This window comes from Asterias amurensis, chromosome 13, assembly GCF_032118995.1.
Source record: "Asterias amurensis chromosome 13, ASM3211899v1".
Classification (NCBI taxonomy): Eukaryota; Metazoa; Echinodermata; class Asteroidea; order Forcipulatida; family Asteriidae; genus Asterias; species Asterias amurensis.
The window spans coordinates 15,381,652-15,405,530 of NC_092660.1; the positions used below are offsets into that span (position 1 = coordinate 15,381,652).

At 37.4% G+C, this 23,879-nt stretch overlaps 1 protein-coding gene across 1 annotated transcript in view; it reads left to right on the plus strand.

The window, feature by feature from the left end:
* Positions 1-23,879, plus strand: part of LOC139946270 (uncharacterized) — a 33,535-nt gene that overhangs the window by 1,315 nt on the left and 8,341 nt on the right. The window contains exons 2-15 of the mRNA XM_071943891.1: positions 8,933-9,144; positions 11,336-11,498; positions 13,043-13,168; positions 15,124-15,300; positions 15,658-15,969; positions 16,119-16,400; positions 16,534-16,845; positions 17,287-17,568; positions 19,470-19,602; positions 20,420-20,595; positions 20,875-21,162; positions 21,819-22,057; positions 22,686-22,755; positions 23,375-23,532. Coding sequence (XP_071799992.1) covers positions 8,933-9,144; positions 11,336-11,498; positions 13,043-13,168; positions 15,124-15,300; positions 15,658-15,969; positions 16,119-16,400; positions 16,534-16,845; positions 17,287-17,568; positions 19,470-19,602; positions 20,420-20,595; positions 20,875-21,162; positions 21,819-22,057; positions 22,686-22,755; positions 23,375-23,532 — 2,930 coding nt within the window. The remainder of the gene's footprint in view (positions 1-8,932; positions 9,145-11,335; positions 11,499-13,042; positions 13,169-15,123; positions 15,301-15,657; positions 15,970-16,118; positions 16,401-16,533; positions 16,846-17,286; positions 17,569-19,469; positions 19,603-20,419; positions 20,596-20,874; positions 21,163-21,818; positions 22,058-22,685; positions 22,756-23,374; positions 23,533-23,879) is intronic.

Genomic DNA, 23,879 nt, shown 5'->3' on the forward strand with positions numbered 1-23,879 from the left:
GACGATTTGTTTTCTTTTATTTTTATGCTTTCAATTCGTTTTGCTTATTATTATTTTTTTTTTAAAGGCCAACTTCCTTGAGAGGGTAAAAGAGGACGTGGTTGAAAAAACATTGGAACTAGGGCTTCAACAATTTTGTTTTGCAATGAACTGAGACATGAAAACGTCGGCGCGCATTTTATATTCTTTGCACCCAAAACACTTCCGTGTGACATGAAACCTGGCGGCAAAAAATAAAATAAAAAAACTGCTCAGGAACATTAATCACACCTCAGCTCGAGTTCCCTCTGGCTCAGGCTCCATCGTTAATAGTTTGTTTCCAAACATCCAACGAGAAGACTGGAGTAAAAACTGAAGGGGTTCAGCTTTAATACGTTAAAAAAGAAAACCCACGGCTCTCGGACATGTAAGCAGCAGCATGGATGAATGTCATATGCTGGTATAAAAAATAGCTAAAGGTTCAGCTTTAATACGTAACAAAATAAAATAAAAAAACCTCACCGCCCTCAGACACGTAGGCTATAAAGCAGCCGCATAAAATGACTATTGTATGCTGATATAAAATAGCTATTATAGTAATACTAGCTGTCCTAGTCATGACCGAGTGGTAAACATTGATCTGGTGTGTAAGTTACTTGGGTGTGGGATCGAATCCCGGTCGATACACTCGTGTCTTTGAGCAAGACGCTGTACGAAGATTGTCTCTCTTCACCCAGGGGTTTGAATGAATACCTGCGAAGGTAGGGGTTAATAGGTAGATGTGTCTGAGAAAGACACGGCAGCCCGAGGCTGTATACTCCCCAGGGAGCTGGGAAAGATAACAGAATATTGTTATGTAAAAACGTGCCACATAAATATTACAATTTTTTTTAAAGGTTTTTGTTGCATTTTTATCAAGATACAAACAGCTGTTTTGGCCTGCAACAAAGACGATAATATTAATTTGTCAAACTCTTTCTGATCAGCGATTACCTACTTAACATACCCAAAGATGAGTACCCCGTTATTATTATTACTATTATTATCATTATTATTATTATTATCATTATTATTATCATTATCATTATCATTATCATTATCATTATCATTATCATTATCATTATCATTATCATTATCATTATCATTATCGTTATCGTTATCGTTATCGTTATCGTTATCGTTATCGTTATCGTTATCGTTATCGTTATCGTTATCGTTATCGTTATCGTTATCGTTATCGTTATCGTTATCGTTATCGTTATCGTTATCGTTATCGTTATCGTTATCGTTATCGTTATCGTTATCGTTATCGTTATCGTTATCGTTATCGTTATCGTTATCGTTATCGTTATCGTTATCGTTATCGTTATCGTTATCGTTATCGTTATCGTTATCGTTATCGTTATCGTTATCGTTATCGTTATCGTTATCGTTATCGTTATCGTTATCGTTATCGTTATCGTTATCGTTATCGTTATCGTTATCGTTATCGTTATCGTTATCGTTATCGTTATCGTTATCGTTATCGTTATCGTTATCGTTATCGTTATCGTTATCGTTATCGTTATCGTTATCGTTATCGTTATCGTTATCGTTATCGTTATCGTTATCGTTATCGTTATCGTTATCGTTATCGTTATCGTTATCGTTATCGTTATCGTTATCGTTATCGTTATCGTTATCGTTATCGTTATCGTTATCGTTATCGTTATCGTTATCGTTATCGTTATCGTTATCGTTATTGTTATTGTTATCGTTATTGTTATTGTTATTGTTATTGTTATTATTATTATTATTATTATTATTATTATTATTATTATTATTATTATTATTATTATTATTATTATTATTATTATTATTTTTTTTTCTTGATGTGGAGTTATACTTCTCCGTTTCAACAACAAACATCAGCAACAACATACATCATTAAAACAAGCTCCAACTCATACTGCTATTATATAACAGATTAAAAATGAGCTACGGGATGTAATACATAGAAATTAAATTGAGAAAAACAATGGATAGAAATTACTTTAGACAATAAAAGTTAATATAAAAAATATAAAAAATAAAAAAAAGTCATAAAAAGGAACATGGTGACGGCCTTTGGTGAAAAAGGCAATTTATTCGAAATTGACATCAGCATTAATAGTGAAACATAACGCATTATTTATAGTGTAGATAGTTTCGAAAGATTCTGGGCTCAATCTGGTCTTTTCCATACGAAGAAAGTATTTCAAGGATTTTTTTAACTGAATGATGATGTCAATTTCGGCTGGTCCGGAATAACTGTTGAACACCTTTTTGCATCTTATATTCCAGATCAGTCTGAGCAGTTTAGCTACGACAATAGCCTGAACTGGTTCTAAATTATAATATAGAATTGTATTGGAGTCATTTAAGCAGTTTTTCCACAAAGATCCAAGCCTCCCAAGTGTGGGTACAATAAATAAAGATATGTTCGTGAGTTTAATTGTTACAAAGCGGGCATGCTAGTTCTTTAACAGTACCTATTTTCAGCAAAACGTCTTTAGTGGGTAGAATTCTATGTCTAAGTTTGTACATAAACTGTTTGTCATCCGGATCCATTAACCCATTTTTCCAATGACTCATCCAAACTGAAGCCCAAGGTATTTCTTGTTCTAGGTGAAAAATGTGTTTCCATTTATTTTGCAACTTGGGAGAAACAAATTTACACATTATGCAGTTCATATAATTAGACTTCACATTAGTTCCACAAATAGGAACAGTTTTGCTTTGATGATCACAAATGGTAAGCCAGTTACCTGTGTGCACTGCCGGTCCTTCTCTTTTCTCATTGATTAACGTATAATCTATGTGTTTTTCAATTCTCTTCAATATTCTACCAGCATTAATAAGTTTAATTTCACATGCTCTGGCAATATCATGAAAGGAAAACAGTTCTCCTTGTCTGACAACATCACCCACATTATAACAACCCACAGATTTAAGCAGAGTGATTCATCCCTAGTGACCTTGACATTATTTCACAACGGAACTTCCGTGGCTTCCCAAATGCTGGTAAAACTGCCCAAAAGCTTCCCTCCTGCATACTTGAAGGCGACGATAAGTTCATGAAAAAAGGGGGTGATTTTAAGATTCTTACGAATGTTAGCAAATATGCGCCACTCTAAATGATCGTCTGCTCCGGCACATTTCAACCAGTAATCAAAATACAGTTTCCATTTACCATCAGAGGATGAGTACCGAACTAACCATTGAAGCTTAAGACACATTAATTTACTCTCAATATTCAAAAGGCCCATTCTCCCCCCCCCTCCCCAATTTTTGGGGACCTATGATGGTATTTCTCTTGATTTTCTCCATTTTCCCACTCCAATTTTTTTTTCAAAATAAGATCACTCATCTTTTTGATCCAGTAGTTTGGACATTCAACCACGCTTCCCTTATAGTTAATCCCTGCTCCTATTAAATTGTTCACAATAACTAAATACTTTACCACTTAAAGTGAGGTGACGTTTGGACCATTGGTCGAGAGTAATAATTATAATAATAATAATAATTGTGGCTTCTTATGTAGCGCACATGTCCGTCACTCAGTGACGCTCCTGGCGCTGTAACACAGTATTTCCTGCAAGATGTGGGACTGTTTTTGAATTATGAGACCTAATTCTTATAGCACCATGTAATGTTTTACAAGGTGCTGTGGCGCAATTTGCTGCCGATCGGACCAGGAACACCGGGGCGAACCCCTTCTCTTTTCGATAAGTGCACTGGGTTCTTTTACATGCGTTACATAACACATGGGACCAACGGTTTAACGTCCCATCCGAAGGACGAAGCAATGGTGAAGTGTCTTGCTTAAGGACACAAGTGTCACGGCTGGGGATTCGAACCCACACTCTGCTGATCAGAAACACCAGAGTTTGAATTCGGTGCTCTTAACCGCTCGGCCATGACACTTCCAGTAGAGCTAATTTTGTTAATTCTGGTACCCGCATTGTCTTCAGGGGTAATGTCAGTCCCAAATATGATACCGTTAATTTTAAGTTTCTTAACAATTTTGAAACTACCAGGGCTACCAGTTCTACTTCTCCAGTTCCCTAACCAAAGACCTTTAGATTTATCATGGAGGAATAGATTTATCAACATTAAGTTTAGAACCACTACCTTTACAATACACGTTGAGAATGTTTTGAATTACATCGAATTCCTTATTAATCACAATCAAATATAAAGTGTCGTGAGCATGTTGGATTAAACGAGCACTGCATTCCGCACTAGGGGTAACAATACCTTTAAGTTTACTACTTCTGACTAAGGAGGCTAACCCCCCCGCACAAATGTAGTCCAACAAAGGAGATAATGGGCACCCTTGTCGTATCCCTCGTTCAACCTTACGGAGCGCCAATAAAATTGTTCAGGATAATACTACAATAAGGATTACTGTAAAGAACTTAAATCCACTTAATCAATTTCGTTGGGATACACATTATGTCCATAACAGTAAACATACAAACCCAGCTAGTACGATCTAAAGCTTTTTCTTGATCTATGCTTAGAAGATCAACGACATCTCGCAAAAGCATAATATTCTCTTGAATGTTTGTATTTATTTATTTATTTATTTATTTATGTTTTTATTTATTTTTGGAGGGGGGGGGGGGGGGTAGTCACATGTCTCATTTTGATGTCAAATTCTGTCAGTTGAGGGGATTGAAATTTAATATGTTATTTACAAGTTGGTGTCTGACCATGAATCAAGTTTTTGATTTAAAAAAAAACTTATTGTTCGTCAGTACAGTAAATTCAACAATTTTAAACGAATGTTTTATATTCCAGGTGTACGTTTAATAGTACAACCTGCTCAGTTCTCGTGATTTTGGTCTGCATCTTTGGGAATGGGGAGCATACTGTACTAATCACGAACTCATCCTATCCAAGATAAATGTTGCTATCAAGTTTTGCAACCTGAACCAATGGTATTACTAATGTCTTGTAATGGTAAAAACATCAATATCGTCGAAATAAATCAAATATTATTTGTTATGAAATAATGGCTTGATCCGGATGCTGCAATTCGGATAAACAAGTTCAATGAAAAACAATGCTGCAGTCGTGTACGCTGTAAACTAATACGACACAGTTTTGACCATTCAGTTGTTATACTTGACTGGTCTGGATGACGGTTTGGCATGAATTAAGCTGGATGTATAGTTCCTCATTCTTGCTTATAACAATAAACACATATATAAATGTATGTTTCATAACTAAAGAAAAATAACCATTGTTTACACCAGTTCCCCAATGATAATAGTTATTAATTGTTTTCATGTTCATGTCTTGTTTCGTTGTTAAATTTAAGTAAGGCGGCCTACTGATTGTGAAAATCAAACCAATTTGCCTTTGGACACTATTGGTAATTCCTCAAAATAATTATTAGCATGAAACCTAACTTGGTGACGAGTAATGGGGAGAGGTTGATAGTATAAAACATTGTGAGAAACGGCTCCCTCTGAAGTAAAGTAGTTCTCGAGAACGAAGTAATTTTCCACGAATTTGATTTCGAGACCTCAAGTTTAGAATTTGCGGTCACGAAATCAAGCATCTGAAAGCACACAACTTCGTGTGACAAGATGTTTTTTTTCTTCCATTTTATTCACGCAACTTCGACAACCAATTGAGCTAAAATTTTCCAGGTTTTTATTTAAAGCATGTTGAGATATACCAAGTGAGAAGCTTGTCTTTGACAATTAGCAATAGTGTCCAGTGTCTTTAAGTTATGTTACAAAGTAACTCAACAGCACGTATCGGTTGAAATTATTTTAAGGAAAATTTTCTAAGATTCATCACTATTCTCACCTGACTCACACATGTTTTTAAGAAATGTACATAGTTGATTATTACACAAAATCAAGAACAATGTCTACGACAAAAGGGTCAGCTCGGCCGAACCCATATTATTTTTAAATTTTCAAAAGAAAAACACGGCACTTAAAATGATACATACACTGATATACATAGCGATTCCAGTTGTTGACTATCGTTTGCAAAATGATTTATTAGAGTTATTTGGTACGGGGTTATCAACTTACAATAATGACAACCAACATCAAATGCCAGCACTTGTCCCCATAATGACTGATTTTTTTTTATTACGTTTTTGAAAGCATCCATTGCTTCAATGATGTCCCATATGACAAACGTTGATTATGACAAAATTAGCCTTGCCAGTTCTAATTCTACAAACGTTTAATACGTGAACTGGGTGTGGGGGGGGGGATTCCACTTGTTTGCAAGGGACGTTTACGGGGGACTGTAATTTTTATAGGGTATTTTTTCTTCTTTTAGTTAAGATTTAAGTTGTAGCTCTGAGCTGGCATTTACACTAAAATTTACTTGAGGCAAATGTTAATTTCGAAACTCTAATGCATTCCTTAAAAATGTAACCTGGAACAGAAATTTACTTGAGGCAAATGTTAATTTCGAAACTCTAATGCATTCCTTAAAAATGTAACCTGGAACAACACATCACAGTTTAAATCTTATTAAATGTAAAATCGCATGCATTGTCAAGTAGGCCTAAAGCAAACTCCGTACAAAGTCCAGTTACTTTTCCCTATTCCTTTCGACAGAGAAGTTTAGATTTTATTTTGTTGACAGTATTATGAAAGCAAAGTAGGCCTACTGTAAAACTAAGTTGTTCGAGTTGTATTTGCTTATTTTTGAGTTTACACATGTAGGCTAATCAAGTTTAAATTTGGTTCAAAAGTCAGCCAGACTACTTAAGCATACCCATGTGTAGATATTCAGAATTCATAACAAACTGTAACATACATTATTGTTTCAACATCGTATAAATAGGGCGATGGTTTCAGGGTCTTTTCCCCCCAATGAGGAAAGAGGAACTATGAAGGCTATTTTTTGATGAATGTGTAAATTTGGATAATGGTCAATGCCACAATCTTAATTTAAACAATTGCAGTTGTCAATCATTGGCCAACAATAACATTGCAAAAGTTGCTCGTTTGATGCTTAGTTGTTTTTGTCATAGTTTGTTTTTCTAGCTTTCGTTTTTATTGTTGAAGTGGCTACATACGAAGTATTACAGCAGAGAGTTCATAGTCTACAATCCGACAGTCATGGCAGGACTAAATCATGTGTACCTTAAGTTGCTGATCATATTGTTGGGATTTGTTAAAGGTATGTAATTGAAGTCCTCTTTGTGTTGATGTTTTTTTTTTTTTTTCAATTTCAATGAAAACTGCCGGCTTTTATAATGTCATGGAGTCGTCGGAAATGTATTTACAGGTTAATTTAAGTAACCTAGAACTGGTGCATATCAACCTCAACCTACAGTATTGCAAACGCGCTAAAAGAAGTAGCAACAAAACTTTTAGATATTCACTTTTTGTTAATTTAACGATGAAACTAAAATAAAACAGTAATTCAGATTCTGTCTTAAAATGTAACCCCAGCAAATTAGAGCTTGCTCAACAGGCTATTTGTAACCACCCCGCTCTGATAATTGCCAGGTTGGGTTTGTCTAGATATGCCAGTGCACGATTGTCGAAATTTTCACTGCACTACCAATAAAGAGAATGGGATCACATAAAGGTTTTCTCGGTAAAGTTCGACAATTGATCAGTCAATTTCATTTGCATGCGTTCGAATTAAAGCTGTTTTGCCTCTCCCTGTGGTTACTGCGTTTCAAATTCAGAATTCTGCCATTCAACTTCGTTTTGAGTCAAGTCAATTCTTTTAGCGCTCTGTTCAATTTAGAATAACGTCATTCTTTTTCGTGACACACACCCCTCAAGAATCATCTGCGAATTTCAATGCTGCTTTGATGAATTGTTGAATTGAATGATTATTTTGTTAAATCGAATGATGCAACATTACATTTGACTAATCGTAACACAAAATGGAATGACCCTTGTTTAGTAGCATTCGATTTCGCGCGAATAGAAGTAGAATAGCTTGTGGTTAAATTGGCTGCCCATTTACCGAAATTGACCGAGAAAACCTATAAATTACATTTCAAAAACCTCCTCAATATACACACAGAGAGAGAAACAACCTATCATTTGTTTGCATTTCAATTTAATGTTTATAGTTCGCGATGTGTTCGTAGTTTATTTATGTTTTTTTTTTTTTTTTTTTTTTTTTTTTTTTTTTAACCAACCTCGTTTATTGTATTCATCTTGTCGGATTGTTATGTTTATCTTGTTCATACTTCTCTGTATTTCGTTCATTTTCCAGTCAATGGTTCCGGCCAAAAATGTTACGGCCCTGTTACAAAAAAAAAAAAAACACAACCTACCGCCTACCGTTTCTCCACGAGAGCCATTAATAAACGGGGTGGACGGGGAAGGGTAGGGCTTGTCCTAACGAGATATGGCATGAATGTAGCTCTCATTGTCCCTATCGCATAAATTCTATCTTTTATACACTCTCTCTTTTGAAAGAAAATAGTTTTGCTTTTAACAAAAAAGACAAATTTAGGCTAAAATACCCATGTATACATTTCATAATTAAAAATGTTTAAACGTAAAATGTCATTGATGACGTCATTCATCCGCAAAAGATCGGCTTGATCTTACTAGAGGGAGTGTAAGTACGTTACAGACTTTAATTTATGCACAAACTCTGAGAGAAGGTTCAAGATAGGAACGGGACGTTCTGGCTGACCTTTGAGTAAGTTTCGTTCGAATGACCTCATGGTTCATTTTATTTGAGTTTTATTTTACGTTGCAACCGATGACGCCATGTTGATGTCATTGATCAATAATATGAGTTTGTGAACGAAGCTGTATTAAAAAAAGCCTGTTTTTTACAGTATATGTAAGATTTAAATAGTAGGTTTTTCAAACCTAAACAACCATAAATTAATATTCAAACTAAGTGTGTGTGGGTTTTTTTTTTCGTTTTTTTCCCCTTCATTTCCCCCCCATTATTTTGTTTCTTTCAGCTGGACAATCTTCAGACTGTGGTGGAACATTAACCGCCCCCACTGGAACTCTGACTGATGTAGATGCCAACAACGATGGGGAGTATGATGACCACCTGAACTGCACATGGTTCATCACAGTAGAGGTTAACAAAGTTGTACGGTTGACATTCAACGGGCCGTTCCGTGTTGAGGGACCGGTTGGAACTACGTGCTCGTACGATTACCTAGAGGTGAGGCACACTTAAGGGAAGTACGAACTACAATAAAGATTATCACTTGGCATCCGTGTCACACTGGTCTGTAGGAAGGATATTTTAGTTACGCACGCATCAAGTGAACTCAAACAAAATCGACCGGATGAACACAATTCTTTAACTTGAAACAGACTACATTCTATTCGCTTTTGTAAGATTTTCTAAGGGGTTCCCTGCGTCCGAAAACAACTCATCCATGCAACTGCGTCAAACACCAACGTTTTTTTTTTTTTTTTCACTGTTAAACCAAGAGATTCCAAAAACAGCCCCTTACCTTACCTCACCAAGTTCCTGAACACCTAAAACATTTTTAATGTATTGCTAAATTGTCTGATCATAATTGTTTTGTATATAATTTTATTTATTTATTTTATTTTTATTTTATTTTTTTTTAATTACTGGTTTATTGTAAAAAACAAAGACTGAATTAAAATACAGATTTACATTTTTTATATACAAATTTTAAAAAGCACAGGAAAATATTTATACACAAGAAACATTACAAATTTAAAAGCGATAGACAAAAGAGACGTTATGTGAACTAAAATTGGATAAAACAAAGACATTACAGTTTGTTCATTTCTGCCAGGCCTTTCTTTGTCTTGGTATTTTTATCATATTTTTATTATGTATTTCCTATTGTAAAGCTTTTAATAATTATTTTAATGTTTTTAATTATTGTGAATTGCGTCGCAATTCAGAAGTATGATGCAATGACATTTCTTAAATAAACCATTCATACATTCTATACGGGGTCTTGTCTTAAGCCCTGGGTTTGGTTGAGGAAATCATTTTACACTATTCTATTCAGTATTAACTGAAGGGTGCTTCTTTCAAGCCGTGGTTAAAACAATTACAAATTACAACTTTCTTTTGTTAAATTTTAGCCAAAAGGTTTTGCTCTCGACCCTGGGTGATGCAAGTGCAAAATAATGAAAGAAAAGAAGGGAAAAAACAGGAGAACAAAAAAAAGGCAATGCATCAACTGAAATCACTTAAATAAGTCTGCTTGCAACTTCAGCAACATCATAACTACTTGAAACATCATTAAACCTCTGCACTTCGTTTGTTCTATAGTATCACTAGCACTCTACACATCAAATCTCCGCGTACTGAAAGACTAAAGATTTTTTTGCGACAAAAACTAAACAGTTTACAGAGTTCCACAAAACGGGAATACTAATGACAATCCGTAACATTAACGGTTCCTCTAATGTTTGTAATTTTCTTTCAATCCTCAAAGCGACTAGCGAGGGACTTGTTAGACCTTATATTGTTTACTTAATTTCTTTATGGTAAACATATTGCATGGGTTTGTATGTACCTGTTGTAATTATTTTGTGTTTGCAATAATCTCTATTATCTTTCCGGTCGCAGTACAACTGGTCTTAGGACAAACTTGAAGGTAATTAAAGTCACCTGGAAATATAACTGTTTTTCTTCAAACATTAGAATATAATTATGTTAATGAACAATAGAATAAATAGTTTTTGAGTAATTTTTTTTGTAACGATTTTTATGTTTAAAAAAAATGATAAAGTTGTTTTGGGGTGACTCCGCCTACCCCTTTTGTGACGTCAATCAAGGCAGACTTTGCCTCGATCGAACACACGTACGTGCAAGTACATGCAAGTCCTAGTCGTGAGTTTGTACGTCTAAAAAAAAAGGTTTATTTCTTACATTTTTCCGGCAATGTCGATCAGGTGTATTGCTGCTGGTGTATTGCTGCTGGAGGCAGCAAAACAACTAAAAATGGGGCCAGTTTGCAAAGTGGTCAGGTCCGACGTCTTTTCCAGCGCTGTGCAGCAAACACTTCAATTATCGCGCCTCGATTGACATCACGAACAGCGCCCCCTCGGGTCGGGCCTACTTTTAAATTTGTTAATAATATGTAAACTAAGTTTTTAGAACGTTAGTTAACTGTTTATTCATATTCTACTCATCAAAACACATATTTTAGTGACAAAGGCTTTATTTTGACAAAATACCACTTCCAGGAACTTTAAGCGTTACAGTGAAACCATGCAATAAGTGGATTCACCTTATTAGCCTTTTGTTTGTTTCCTTGTCGTCCTGCTTTACTTTAAACTAAGGGAAGACCTTGCATCTCCAAGCAACACATTTATATAAAAGCAAAACGTACCATCCTTATTATCTTTGTCCATAGATTCGCGACGGTTACGGCAGCTCGTCACCGCTTGTGGGGAGGTTCTGTGGGAAAACGCCACCCGACGATATGACGCTTTCAAGCAACCAGGCCTACCTACGCTTCAAAACGGACGGTTCTGCCGAATATTCAGGGTTTACTTTGATCTATACCTCAGTGGAACGTAAGTTGTATTTATTGTTTTTTTTTTGTGAAATGGTCTTTAAAGGACATTATTGGTAATCATCAATGTCAATTTAAATTTGAAACTTTTAAGTACAGTGCGCCCTTTACAGTTAGCCCATGAGAGGCCTTGTTAATGCAGGTTGCCGTTGGGATTGGTAGCTCTTTGCTATAAAAGGCGGTTGCTTTAAACTATGGTCAGGATCGTGAAACAAGTTTAACATTTAGACACACAAATATAATTGGAGCTTGTTCCGCCTTCTGTTTTAATTTAATGTAACGTTTCGATGCAGGTCCGTTATCACAGCAAAGAGTCAGAAAAGGATCTCAGCAAAATCAAGGCACAAAATCATGGGAAGAAATAGCAAACATACTGACAATGTAAGAAGAGGACTGGTGATCGCAAACTCCGTATTAATATTATTTTAATGCATAAACCTATTGACACAAGTCTAAAATTGTTATACCTTACCTTAAAGTTACCTGGAAGTGGTATTTTTTCAAAATATAGCTTTTGTCACTTATATACGTGTTTTGATGACTGGGATGTGAATAAACAGTTAACAAAGGTTTTAAAAATTAGTTTTTATGTTTTTTACAAATTTAAGAGTAGGCCCCGACCCGAGAGGGCGCTGTTCGTGACGTCAATCGAGGCAGACTTTGCCTGCAATGCGTAGAGTAAACACACTTGCAAAGTACATGTATGGTCCAAGTCGTACGTTTCAATAATTTTTTTCATTTTTCCGCCAATGCCGACCAGGTGTATTGCTGCTGAGTGCAGAAAAACACTTTTTTTTTTTTACGTAAAAACTCACGACTTGGACCGTCATGTACTTTGCACGTGTGTTTACTCTACGCATTGCAGGCAAAGTCTGCCTCGAACGACGTCACAAAAGAGGTAGGCGGAGTCAGCCCCCATACAACTTTATATATATTTTTTAACATGTTAATCGTGACTAACAATTACTCAAAAATTGTTTCATTGCTCATCAGCAATGTTTGAAAGAGAAAATATATTTCCAGGTGACTTTAACCAATATCATGCAGCCAGATGTATTGAACGGTTTGGAATGGTCCTATATACTATTTTAAAACACAATTCAACTTTATGAGGTTGGGGGTTCACATCCCCATCATACACAATGGGTCGCAGTGCAGAGGGAAGCTCTGACGCAACGGTGTACATTTTGCTATCATTCTCGCGATTCTCACCGAAATACAAATTACACTATAAAAGGAGCAGGAAACAAAAATCATTTGAAATTAATTTATTTTGTCGGAACTAATTAAGACACACACATATAAATAATGTTGTTACTAAACATTTGGGTAAATACAAATTAAATAAAATAACTCAAAATGTCGGTATGATTGTAAGTTTACTTTGTAACTCTGGCTGTATACAAAAATACGGTCATTGCTAGGGATACGGGTGTTGCTAAGGCTGTCCTCTGCGTCAACGTATGATGACCTTATGGCCCAGTCGTAGCCGTTGCTGTATCCACCAATTAAACAACGGTCTTTATGTTTTAGAACCATGTTCAGGTGGGATGTTCGGCATGGACTGCACACAGGCTTGTCACTGCGCTACCGACACGTTCTGTGATCGAATAACAGGTCGATGCGATAGTAGGCAATGTGCACAAGGATATATTGGGGATAACTGTCAAGGTAAGATACACATGGATACACATTGACAATTCGTCAGCGTTTTCACGAAGTAGTAGCATTAACTGATATAGGCCTACCGGCCAAAAAAAAAAAAAAAAAAAAACAATAAGAGAAAACGGCATATCAACATAATTTTCAAAACTTAAATGTACACTAAAATCCTTTACCACGTAGCGTGCTACTTCGTGAAAACGCTGACGAATTATTACGACCGTAAGTGTGATCTCGGACATTTTGTTTATTTTGAGTTGAGTTGTGTCTCCTTAGTGCCCTACAATCACTTTCAACCTTAATTGTCTCCATTGGTTGATTGAAATCTATTGCGGCGTTTCGTGGTCCCACGTTTGCAGCAGCACTATGACACTATAGTGCCCTCAAACAATGTTCTTCACAATTATGTCGTCGGGAAAAGGGAGAAGGTATATTATGCTCTACCACTAGGGGCCCTAGTGGATGATTCAATTCAATTCAATTCAATTTATTTCACATTAGTTTCCACAAAACATTGTAATGCATACATGTTTAAAATAGACAGAAAAAGAATAAACTGGCGGAAAGCGCGTGGAGGCAAGGCCCCAAAACAAGCCACGTAGCTTGTAGCGGCTTGCTTTACATAACAAATGACATACACTAGATGCTTAGGAAAATATAAAGACGAAACAGACGAAACATACAGACTGACTAACAGACAGACGGACAGACAAACAGATATACATACGAACAAACATATCCATGTCTATGATGTCTTTATCATGTTGGACTGTAAAGGGGGTAATCCTTTTTCAGCCAGGTGGAAAATTGCCGATGTTGACAGTTGATTTTGGACAACAGCACAAAATTAGTATAGTGTATAGCCCTAACATTGAAGTGGCATTTCCTAAAATGATAAAAATAATAATAATATTATACATATTGCATTTGTGCACAAAAGACAAGCTGTTTCGGCAATGACTTTTTTTATATAAAGTTAATCAACTCAATATAAAAACCTTTTCGTTTTCCGAGCAGTTATGATGTATATCGAGCCTGTTTAAAAAAAGGAGTTTAGAATATACCATGTTGCGTTAGAATGTAATGATTTAAAGGTGCAAACAAATAAAAAATCATAAAAAATCAGGTGATGACGTCAATATGACGTCATTTCTTAATTCACACGAACTTGCCAGTGTCCAACAATCTACTAAGTTTCAACATGTTCGAACCATTACTTCGGGAATTCTACGACTTCAAAAAGTGCGTAATACCTTTGGCAGCTAAGAAATCATACAATGTTCACGTTTTACTTTGACTTGTTTCCAGAAAGCAGCTATTTAAAATAGAATGTGCTTTGCTTTTCCGTTTCAAGGGTAAGTCAATATTAAACAAGCGTGTTTTTCTTCAACAGAACAATGTCTTCATTTTGGAAATAGGCCATCTTGCAGTACGACTTGCACAGTTCTGGGTATGTTGCTTTCATCTCGGCCAATCAGCAGGCTTCTCCCTAAATCACTATATGTCTCTCTTTGACCAACTGATGACAATTGCATTTTGATCAAATTTATTTCAAAAATTAAGTTATCCAGATGTTTATCTTACCATCGAAATTTGTATAATATGCCAAAATTTGAACATGCTGTTCGCGTATCCACTTGTGGTTGATGTTGTGACCGGAGCAATGAAGCCTGCTACCGTCTCTATATTATTGCAATACCTTCTGCCTGTTGCCTTCACGCAATCCAGTGTTTCTCCAATGACGTATTAAATACGATGTACGTTATACGGTACGAGTTGACTTGGGTACGAGTTGACGTGGGTACGAGTTGACTTGGGTACGAGTTGACCTGGGTACGAGTTGACTTGGGTACGAGTTGACTTGGGTACGAGTTGACTTCATGAGCACTGACAATGCGAAGCGAATCCTAATTGTTGTCTGGTCTTGTACATACCACACTAGCGTTCTGACCAATTGATTTCAGATCCCAACATGATACCCCAACGTCTCAGTGTGTCTTCTTATTCTGCTGATGATTCATTCACTCACACATTATCATGGGAACCAGTAATTTGCCCAGCAAAAGGCTTCAGTATTGTGAACTACGTATATCAGGTCCTTGATGGACGTGGGAGTGAAGTTGAACCTGTTGAAGTCGAGGGTACTTCTGTCAACCTTCACTTGGCACATTGCACAAGATATCAACTCGAAGTTGCTGCACGAACGAGTAAAGGCATCGGGATTTACAGTGAAGAAACCTACACGACTAAATCAACGGGTAAACAACTTAATTAAGTCAGTTCGATATTATGTTAATATAAAAAATGTGCGTTTTAATAATTGTGAGTTGAAATTAGCATTTAACCATGATAGTTTCAGATTGATTGTCGCGGACACAATGGCTTGCAATGCCCTCTTCTCCAATGTGCTGAAAGTCAGAAAAACAATATTAATTGAAATTAAATTATTTCTCTCAACAACCACAACACACACTGTGTTTGTACATGGCTATTTGAAGTTCCAGGTGTTGTTACTGGCTTGACCATCAGTCGCATACAACATGACACACTGAGAGTATCTTGGACAGCCCCATCTGGTACCAACCCAGACACTCCATGCCTCGCCACCGACTACCTGGTGACCTATGAACTCACCAATATGGAGCAATGTGAGACCCGTTCCGGTGGTTCATCGTCATCGACCACTTCGGATACTACCATTACTCTCGGTGGGCTTCATCCTTACTCTACATACATGATACATGTTACATCGATAAATGAAGCTGGTAATGGTGCCATGGAATTCAAATCAGCAGTTACAGGAGAAAGTAGTGAGTGAAATTCCGTATGCATTTGTAAATGTACCTTTTAATGTATCTTTTTCGTCAGTCTCGAAGTGAGAAAGATGTCATGCCAATATATTTGTTGTTGAAAGATCAGCGCAATGTTTCACTCCTTCTTAATGGTGCCTTCTGATTAGGTCTCGGGATTGCGCCTACATTCATTAGCAGTAGAGTGACATCAACTAGCATCAACATCACCTGGAACCCCATCCCATGTGGTAGTAGAGGAGTTCGTATCACTGGTTATAGAGCGTATTTGTCTCATGGATGGAGCCGAACCAGTCAGTCTCTGGGTGTATTCACCACGTCTGTACAGTTTGACCGTTTATCGCCCTGTACATCTTACACCATCACTGTCACTACTTTAAGTGGAGGCGAAACTACATCGTTTAGCCGTCATGACACAACAAAGACAATTGGTACGTACGTATGGGGCGAAACTTTTAAACAGTTTTAACATCCTTTTCAAGATTGTGTTGAAACCCGTTTGATTGCTCATAATCTCATATCCAATAATAACATTCCAACTTTGTGTGCATAACCTGTCCAAAGTTCCAGAAGCTGTTTCTCGCTTGACCTTCAGACGCATTCAACATGATCAACTGCGAGTGGCATGGAGAGCCCCTGGTACCAACCCAAACAATCCATGCCTCGCTACTGACTACCTGGTGACCTATGAACTCATCAATCTGGAGCAATGTCAGGAGGTTATTGATGCCGGTGTTTCATCACTGAACACTACCGATACTTCAGTCTTTATAGAAGGATTGAAAGCATACTCTAAATATAGGGTCATTGTTACATCGAGAAATGAAGCCGGATTTGGCTCGTCAAAAGCTAAATCAAAGATTACCGGTGAAAGAGGTAAGGATTTGTGAAAGTGGATGCATATTGTGTACGGTACATAGTTATTGTATAAATTGTGTACAGTATAAACGCACATCCAGTGCGGAAACTAAAAGTTAGTTATTAACCTGTTGCAATAAATGAAATAAAATAAATTATTTAAATGAAATAAATTAATTGCGTACTCGATTCACTACTCAGTTAAACAAAAATGTACATATTATTATAATTAAAGCCACACCGGTTAGAACATGTTGAGACATTAGAGTGTTGATCATTGTGGATCACAGCTCGGCAGATGTTCGATTTCAATGCAACTTTGGGAGTTGGGTAAAACGTCATCATCTCTGTTGAGACATGACTGTTCAATCATAAATATAGATCTTTGTTTTTATAGAAATCCAAATTGTGACTTGATAACAGCCAACTTCTAAATTGCCTTATAAAAATTTACAACAGGCCCCCAAGCTGCGCCTGTATTTAATGAAAGTGACGTCACTGTCAGTAGTATAAGCATCACCTGGAACCCCGTCCAATGTGGTAGCAGAGGAGGCAGCATCACAGGTTATAGAGCTGAGTTGTATCTAACTGGACACGCTAAACGTCAACAGTGGGTGTATGTGAGAAGAACTTATGTACAGTTTACCAATTTGACGGAATGCACATCATATACCATCACTGTTACTACACTCGGAACAAGCGAAGTCACAATTGGGCGAGAAGAGACCACAGACACTGTCGGTATGCACAACACATTGAATTGATAAGTTACTGAATGACTCTTAAACCAAATAGACCGTGGGATGATCGCTAGAAATGTTCAAAACCGTAGCCCCCACTTTTCGACCACGCAATTTTTGTATGTAGGTATGAAATAAAATACAGAAAATCCATTACTTGCTGTTGCTTGGCGAAAATCCTGCACCGAATCCCGAAAAGAAACGATTACGATCTTCGGAAGCATGCGATGTAGGTGACGTCATTCGGAGCATTATCGTGTTTCGTTCCCACACTGTGTAATTTAACATACAGTGTATTTCTTCAAACCCCTGAATAAAAGTATGCCGATTTACAGGCTCGTTCGACAAATAAGTTATCACACAAGCGCGAATGGAATACGAACAAAATAGTGCGTCTGCGTCCCATATCCAACTCGGCCGCGCGTGTGATAATAAAAAATTAACACACGCACGTCGTAGCAACAAAAAACAAATGGCATTGTACTTGATGTTCAATCAATAAAAATCATGGGTTTTTGTTGTAGGCCTTTGCATGTTTATCGGAAAGAAAAGGGAAAAATTTACATCGTTCACATTAAACACTTGGAAAAGGTTCTTACACTGCCGTGAACGATGGGTAAATAGTCCCAGTGAATATAGACGTCATCAACAAATACTGTTTTTGACCTAAATTGACCCCAAAATTGGTCTGTTCACGAACTGTGCAGTTTTAGAGCTTAGCAACAACCAAATTCGGATTTAGTACCATTGAAAACCCTTGAGCATTAAATTCCATACGGTGCGGAGATGGGGACCACGGAACCCCCAAAACAGGCCCCTTTTCAATAAACCGATCCATTAAGCTCCGCCCCATTGCGTATTGACCCATCACAATGCAACGAAGGTCCGACAAATAAGGTCCAACAGGCGTGTGCGTATATTGGCGCGCGCGGTGGAGTTGTGCAGAAAGCATAGAGCTATTATACCAATATTGACTGCTTCGAGTGCTATGGTTAAAACTATGACTCCCAAGGTGATCCCCGGAGCGTTCTGTTTTCCCGAGGCGAAGCCGAGGGAAAATAGAACGCTCCGGGGATCACCGAGGGAGTCATAGTTTTTAACCATTGCACGAGTAAAAGCAGTCAATATTGGTTTTATAACACCCCAAACATTTCTAAATACTGTACTATTATTATTAAGTTACAGACCTGAATGCTACAATCCACGGACGACGCGAATACAGATTGCAAACACTTTTACTTACTGTGTTGCATGTAGTGTCGTGCAATCCGAAATGGTTACAGACTGTTAATTTATCATCCTCGTACACGCAACGGACGTCTGGGTACTGCACGCCGTGTGCTAGTCTGTCGGACTAGCGCACGGCGCCGTGTGCTAGTCTTCGGACTAGCGCATGGCAAACCGACGCACTATCACACGGCCGTCGTCTAGCAAAACTAAGACATGTCATGTGACGCGCTCTAAACCAATGAGCAGGCAGAATACTTGCAAGGGGTGTTATAAATATAAATAGCTCTATGGCAGAAAGGCATAGAGCCCCATGTGTTCTTGCTCACACGTGCTTTGCGGGCGGAGCCTGCTGGATCGGTCTGTACCCATCCCATGGTCTAAAAGCCAAAAATCGCATGACAAAAGGCATTAGATACAATGAAAGCGGCACGGGGAAATGGCCAACCGAGACACGTGCTTGATCATTAGTGTTTGTTGCATATCCAGTCTGATTCGAAAAATATTCATCACTGACAAAAAACAATGTATACTGTTCCGATAAAGCAATTTAACGATGGGGAACAAGTAATGCTACTTAATTGTTATAATTACCGTGGGAATTGCCTTTCTGTCTCTTAAACGCATTATTGTACAAAATAATAACAACGTCACACTTCCTTTTTTGTAAACCAGCTCCAGGACGAGTGATCATGCTACGGGCAAACCCAACCTCAGACGCAACCCAGATACATGTTATTTGGCAGAACATAACTGCCAACAACTGTCCAGTCTCTAATTACACATTCGGATATCAACTCACGAATAGGTATGTGTTTTATGAGCTAGAAACGAAGATGCTAAATTTAAAAAAATAAAAATAAATAAATAAATAAGGCGTGGATCAAGGACTTCAAAGTTGGCACAAAAAATAACTTCTTTGACTGAAAGTACTTATGTTTTATTGTGTTCGGTGATATTGTTTCGCAAGGTGTTATTTGCCTGGAAATCATTTTTGGATCATGTTTGTGCAATATGGTCAGCCGACCAATATTTGAACGAGTGATTGCGTAGTATACGTCGACAGGTTAAAGACACTGGACACTATTGGTTATTGTCAAAGACTAGCCTTCACAGTTGGTGTATCTCAACATATGCATAAAATAACAAACCTGTGAAAATTTGAGCTCAATCGGTCATCGAAGTTGTGAGATAATAATGAAAGAAAAATAACCCTTGTCACACGAAGTTATGTGCGTTTAGATGGTTGATTTCGAGACCTCAAGTTCTAAATCTGCTGAGGTCTCGAAATCAAATTCGTGGAAAATTACTTCTTTCTCATAAACTACGTTACTTCAGAGGGAGCCGTTTATCACAATGTTTTATACCATCAGCCTCTCTCCATTACTCGTCACCAAGAAAGGTTTCGTGCTAATAATTGGGTTGAGTAATTACCAATAGTGTCCACTGCCTTTAAACTTGTCACCATTTAATTTGTTTTCTAGGTAGTTACGGACTTAATTTGCTTAAACATTATTTTGCAAGGTCGATCGAACAAAATTATCTTCTCGAAAAATATGAAAATGACCCAAATGTTACCTAGTTTGTAACAGTAATTTGTTTTATACGATTGACTTTTTGTAAAGGGACCAGTGTGACAGTGAAGTAACCCTTAATCGTGAGCAGTGGCTTGATGGCGCCCAGTCACCAACAACCATAGCTGGATTATACCCTCACTCTACGTATCGTGTATACGTCACGCCTGCTAACAGTGCAGGGGCAGGGGAAGAGGCATCAGTGACAGTCATCGCTAATATTACCGGTAGGTTTTTAAATACAGGTTTGTATTTGGGTTAAAGGGACACGTTGCCTTGGATCGGGGAGTTGGTCTCTGAAAAGCATCCTAAACCGTTTGTTATGAAATGTGTTTTGTTTGGTGCAGGAAACATCAGACCACTGTATATTTCCAATCTTTACGTTCTTTTAGAAAGGACGTGTTGCCTATGAAACAATTAATTACCTGTTCATTACAGTGTTTATGTTATACTTAATGGTCCAATGACTTCTCTGTTTTTGTATTTTACTTTTGTTTTCGTTTTAGCACCATCCGGTGCTCCTAGTGATTTGAAGTCTATCGATGTTACCAACCAAACCATGGCTTTCTCCTGGAAACAACCAAAATGTGGTCAGCGTAACGGAATCATAACCCAATATAATTACACACTCATTGACAGTGAAGAAGGAGTATTCGAGGAAGATACAACCTCTGGTACAGGGGTAGAGATTACTGGCCTCGTTCCCTTTACGTCATACACAATGTCGGTGTCTGCCGAGAATCAGATTGGTTCAGGACCTGTTGCTTCAAGTACGACTCGAACAAAAGAAGGAAGTAAGTAGTGTAATATATACAGAATATTACACACTCAATAACAGTGATGATGAAATACTCTGACAAGATACAACCTCTAGTACGGGGGTAGAGTTCACTAGTCTAGTTCCCTTCACGTCATACACACTGTCAGTTTCTGCCGAGAAGCAGTTTGCTTCAGGACCTGTTGCCTCGAATACGACTCGAACAAAAAAAAAGAAAGTAAGTAGTTAGGCCTACACAAGTATATCGTTGTTTTTCAACAAGTTCACATCCAATAAACGATTACAATTTAAGATAGTAAAGTTACTTGAGGTGACCAGTACGTGAGTGTCGGCAAGCCTCTTTTATTAACAAAATTGTTTTTCACCAGTAAGTGAAAAAATTGTGCAAAGACACTCTGATACCTTTTAACATTGTGCTAAATTAGTTGTTACTGCTCTTGTAAAGGACAACATGTTCTCCAAAAATGTTGTGAAATTAAAATAACTAAATAAACAACTGTACATTCCAGCAGACAAACACCCGACATCGAATAATTTTGTTTGGCCGAAAACGTGGTTAAAACCCAGTTTATGTTGTATGTAACGTTTGCCTCTAAACAAATGAAGAAAACGAATCAGGTAACTAAATTTCACGTTTTTAAATATTCTTGTACCTTTATTAACATCTTACAGTTCCTCCGCCCCCAAGCAAAGTAACTTTTCCAGTTACGAGGAGCGACTGGATCACCGTAGCGTGGAACGCTCCTAGTCCTCCTCATGGCATCATCATTAGCTACGAGATCCGCTATTGGAAGACGGGGTCGGGGAACCAGACATCGGAAGATACAGTGAGAATCACAAAGCAGCTTGCTAGTCAGTACCAGACGAAGAAGATTTCTAGTTTGGATGGGAGTATCAGTTACTCAGTACAGGTAAAGACGTTTACAATGCATCATCGGTGTCACCCTATTCGATCGTATTGGATGGTTCCGTTGAATACACTTTTAATAGTTGCTTTTCTTCTTTTCTTCCTTTCCACCATTTTGTTCGATTGTAATTGTTGCTATTTCGGGGCTTCAGGAATTTCAAACCATTTACTCGCGAAGCTGACATATTTGAAACCGTGATCTTTACAATACGATTTACTGAGCCCCAAAAAGTCGCCTTCCGCCGCTTGTAAGTCGTCTAAAGAGGACATCACCATGACAACCAAGTTAACCTTGGGTGTTAATATTGTCTGAACAAAACGCAATCTAAGTTTCTTTTATTCGTCTTCGAGATAATTTAAGTCTTTATTTATTTCAGCTCGACAGTGCATGATATTTGTATATAGCGTACAGCCAATAGAAGATATCATCGATAACTCGATAGTTTTAACTTGTGGCACTCACTTCCATAGATACAATAAAATGCAAGTGCTAAATTGATTAAAAACAACAATCGGTAAACTACCACATCTAGAATTGGGCCTGTAATATTTAGAACAAGAGTGGTTTCAACAAAATACTAAACCTTCATATTAGTTTTTTAAAACTTTCCATTCTGACATTTATCTTCTAGGTCCGAGCTGAGACAAGTGTTGGACACGGCCCATGGAGTGACATCGCAACAGTCACTACTGAGCCCGGAGGTAACAGGATAATGCTGATAAATATTTGTTTAAAACAATTATTTAGGGTCTCATTAATATTTACCTTTCTACACAGTAAGTTTCCCAACGTGAACACTTTTATGTTAAACTTTTTTTTTCCACATCAAGGCAACAGGGTGCTCTTTAAAGACACTGGACACTATTGGTATTTGTCAAAGACCAGTCTTCTCACTTGGTGTATCTCAACGTATGCATAAAATACAAATTTGGTGAACACTATTTTGATCTCAAAATTGCAAGATAATAACGACAGAAAAACACCCTTCCACACGAAATTGTGTGCTTTCTGATGATTGATTTCGAGAGGTCTCGAAATCAAATTCGTGGAAAATTACTTTTCTCAAAAACTACGTTACTTCAGAGGGAGCCTTTCTCACAATGTTTTATACTATCAACAGCTTTCCATTGCTTGTAAACAAGTAATTTGTCATGCTAATAATTATTTTGAGTAATTACCAATAGTGTCCACTGCTTTTAAGAACGTTCAGCCTTTAACATCCAAACTTATACCCGTAGAAAGGCGCTATTGCAAACGACAAGAACACTGGCAATCGATTTACTAAAATTAGTTTTTATGCATCTTCCCTCTCGTCTGTAGTGAACGCTAGACTGATCAGTCTTCTGATTATTGTTGTCTGTGTGGTCATTGTTGCTATTGTGATCGTAGTTGGTGTAATATGTTACACCCGAAGACGTCGTAAACGAAGCAGACGGAATCCTCTGCAGCAGCCAAGGGTTGATGCTGGTCAGGAACTCGTGAGTATAAACTTTCAATGTTCCTCATTTTATTTTTTTTTCTACTCTTCAAAAGACAGATCGTGGACGTCTTGTGCGAGCTTGAAGAAAGTTTTCGAAATATTGTTTCGTTTTCTCGAAATATAATTATGTTCCTTCAAAATCCCTCGAATGAGCAACGCATAAAGTCTTTTTTTTTCGGGTGAACGAACGATTTGAAGTGTTGTTATTTTACCTTAACGTAAGGTGTCCATTTACAACCACTTACTGTTTAGCTGACATTAAAGCTGACAATCTTCCTCAATAGTCCGACTTGTTTTACTACATAATTACAAGGTAGTATGTGTAGTACCTTGTTTACACAGTCT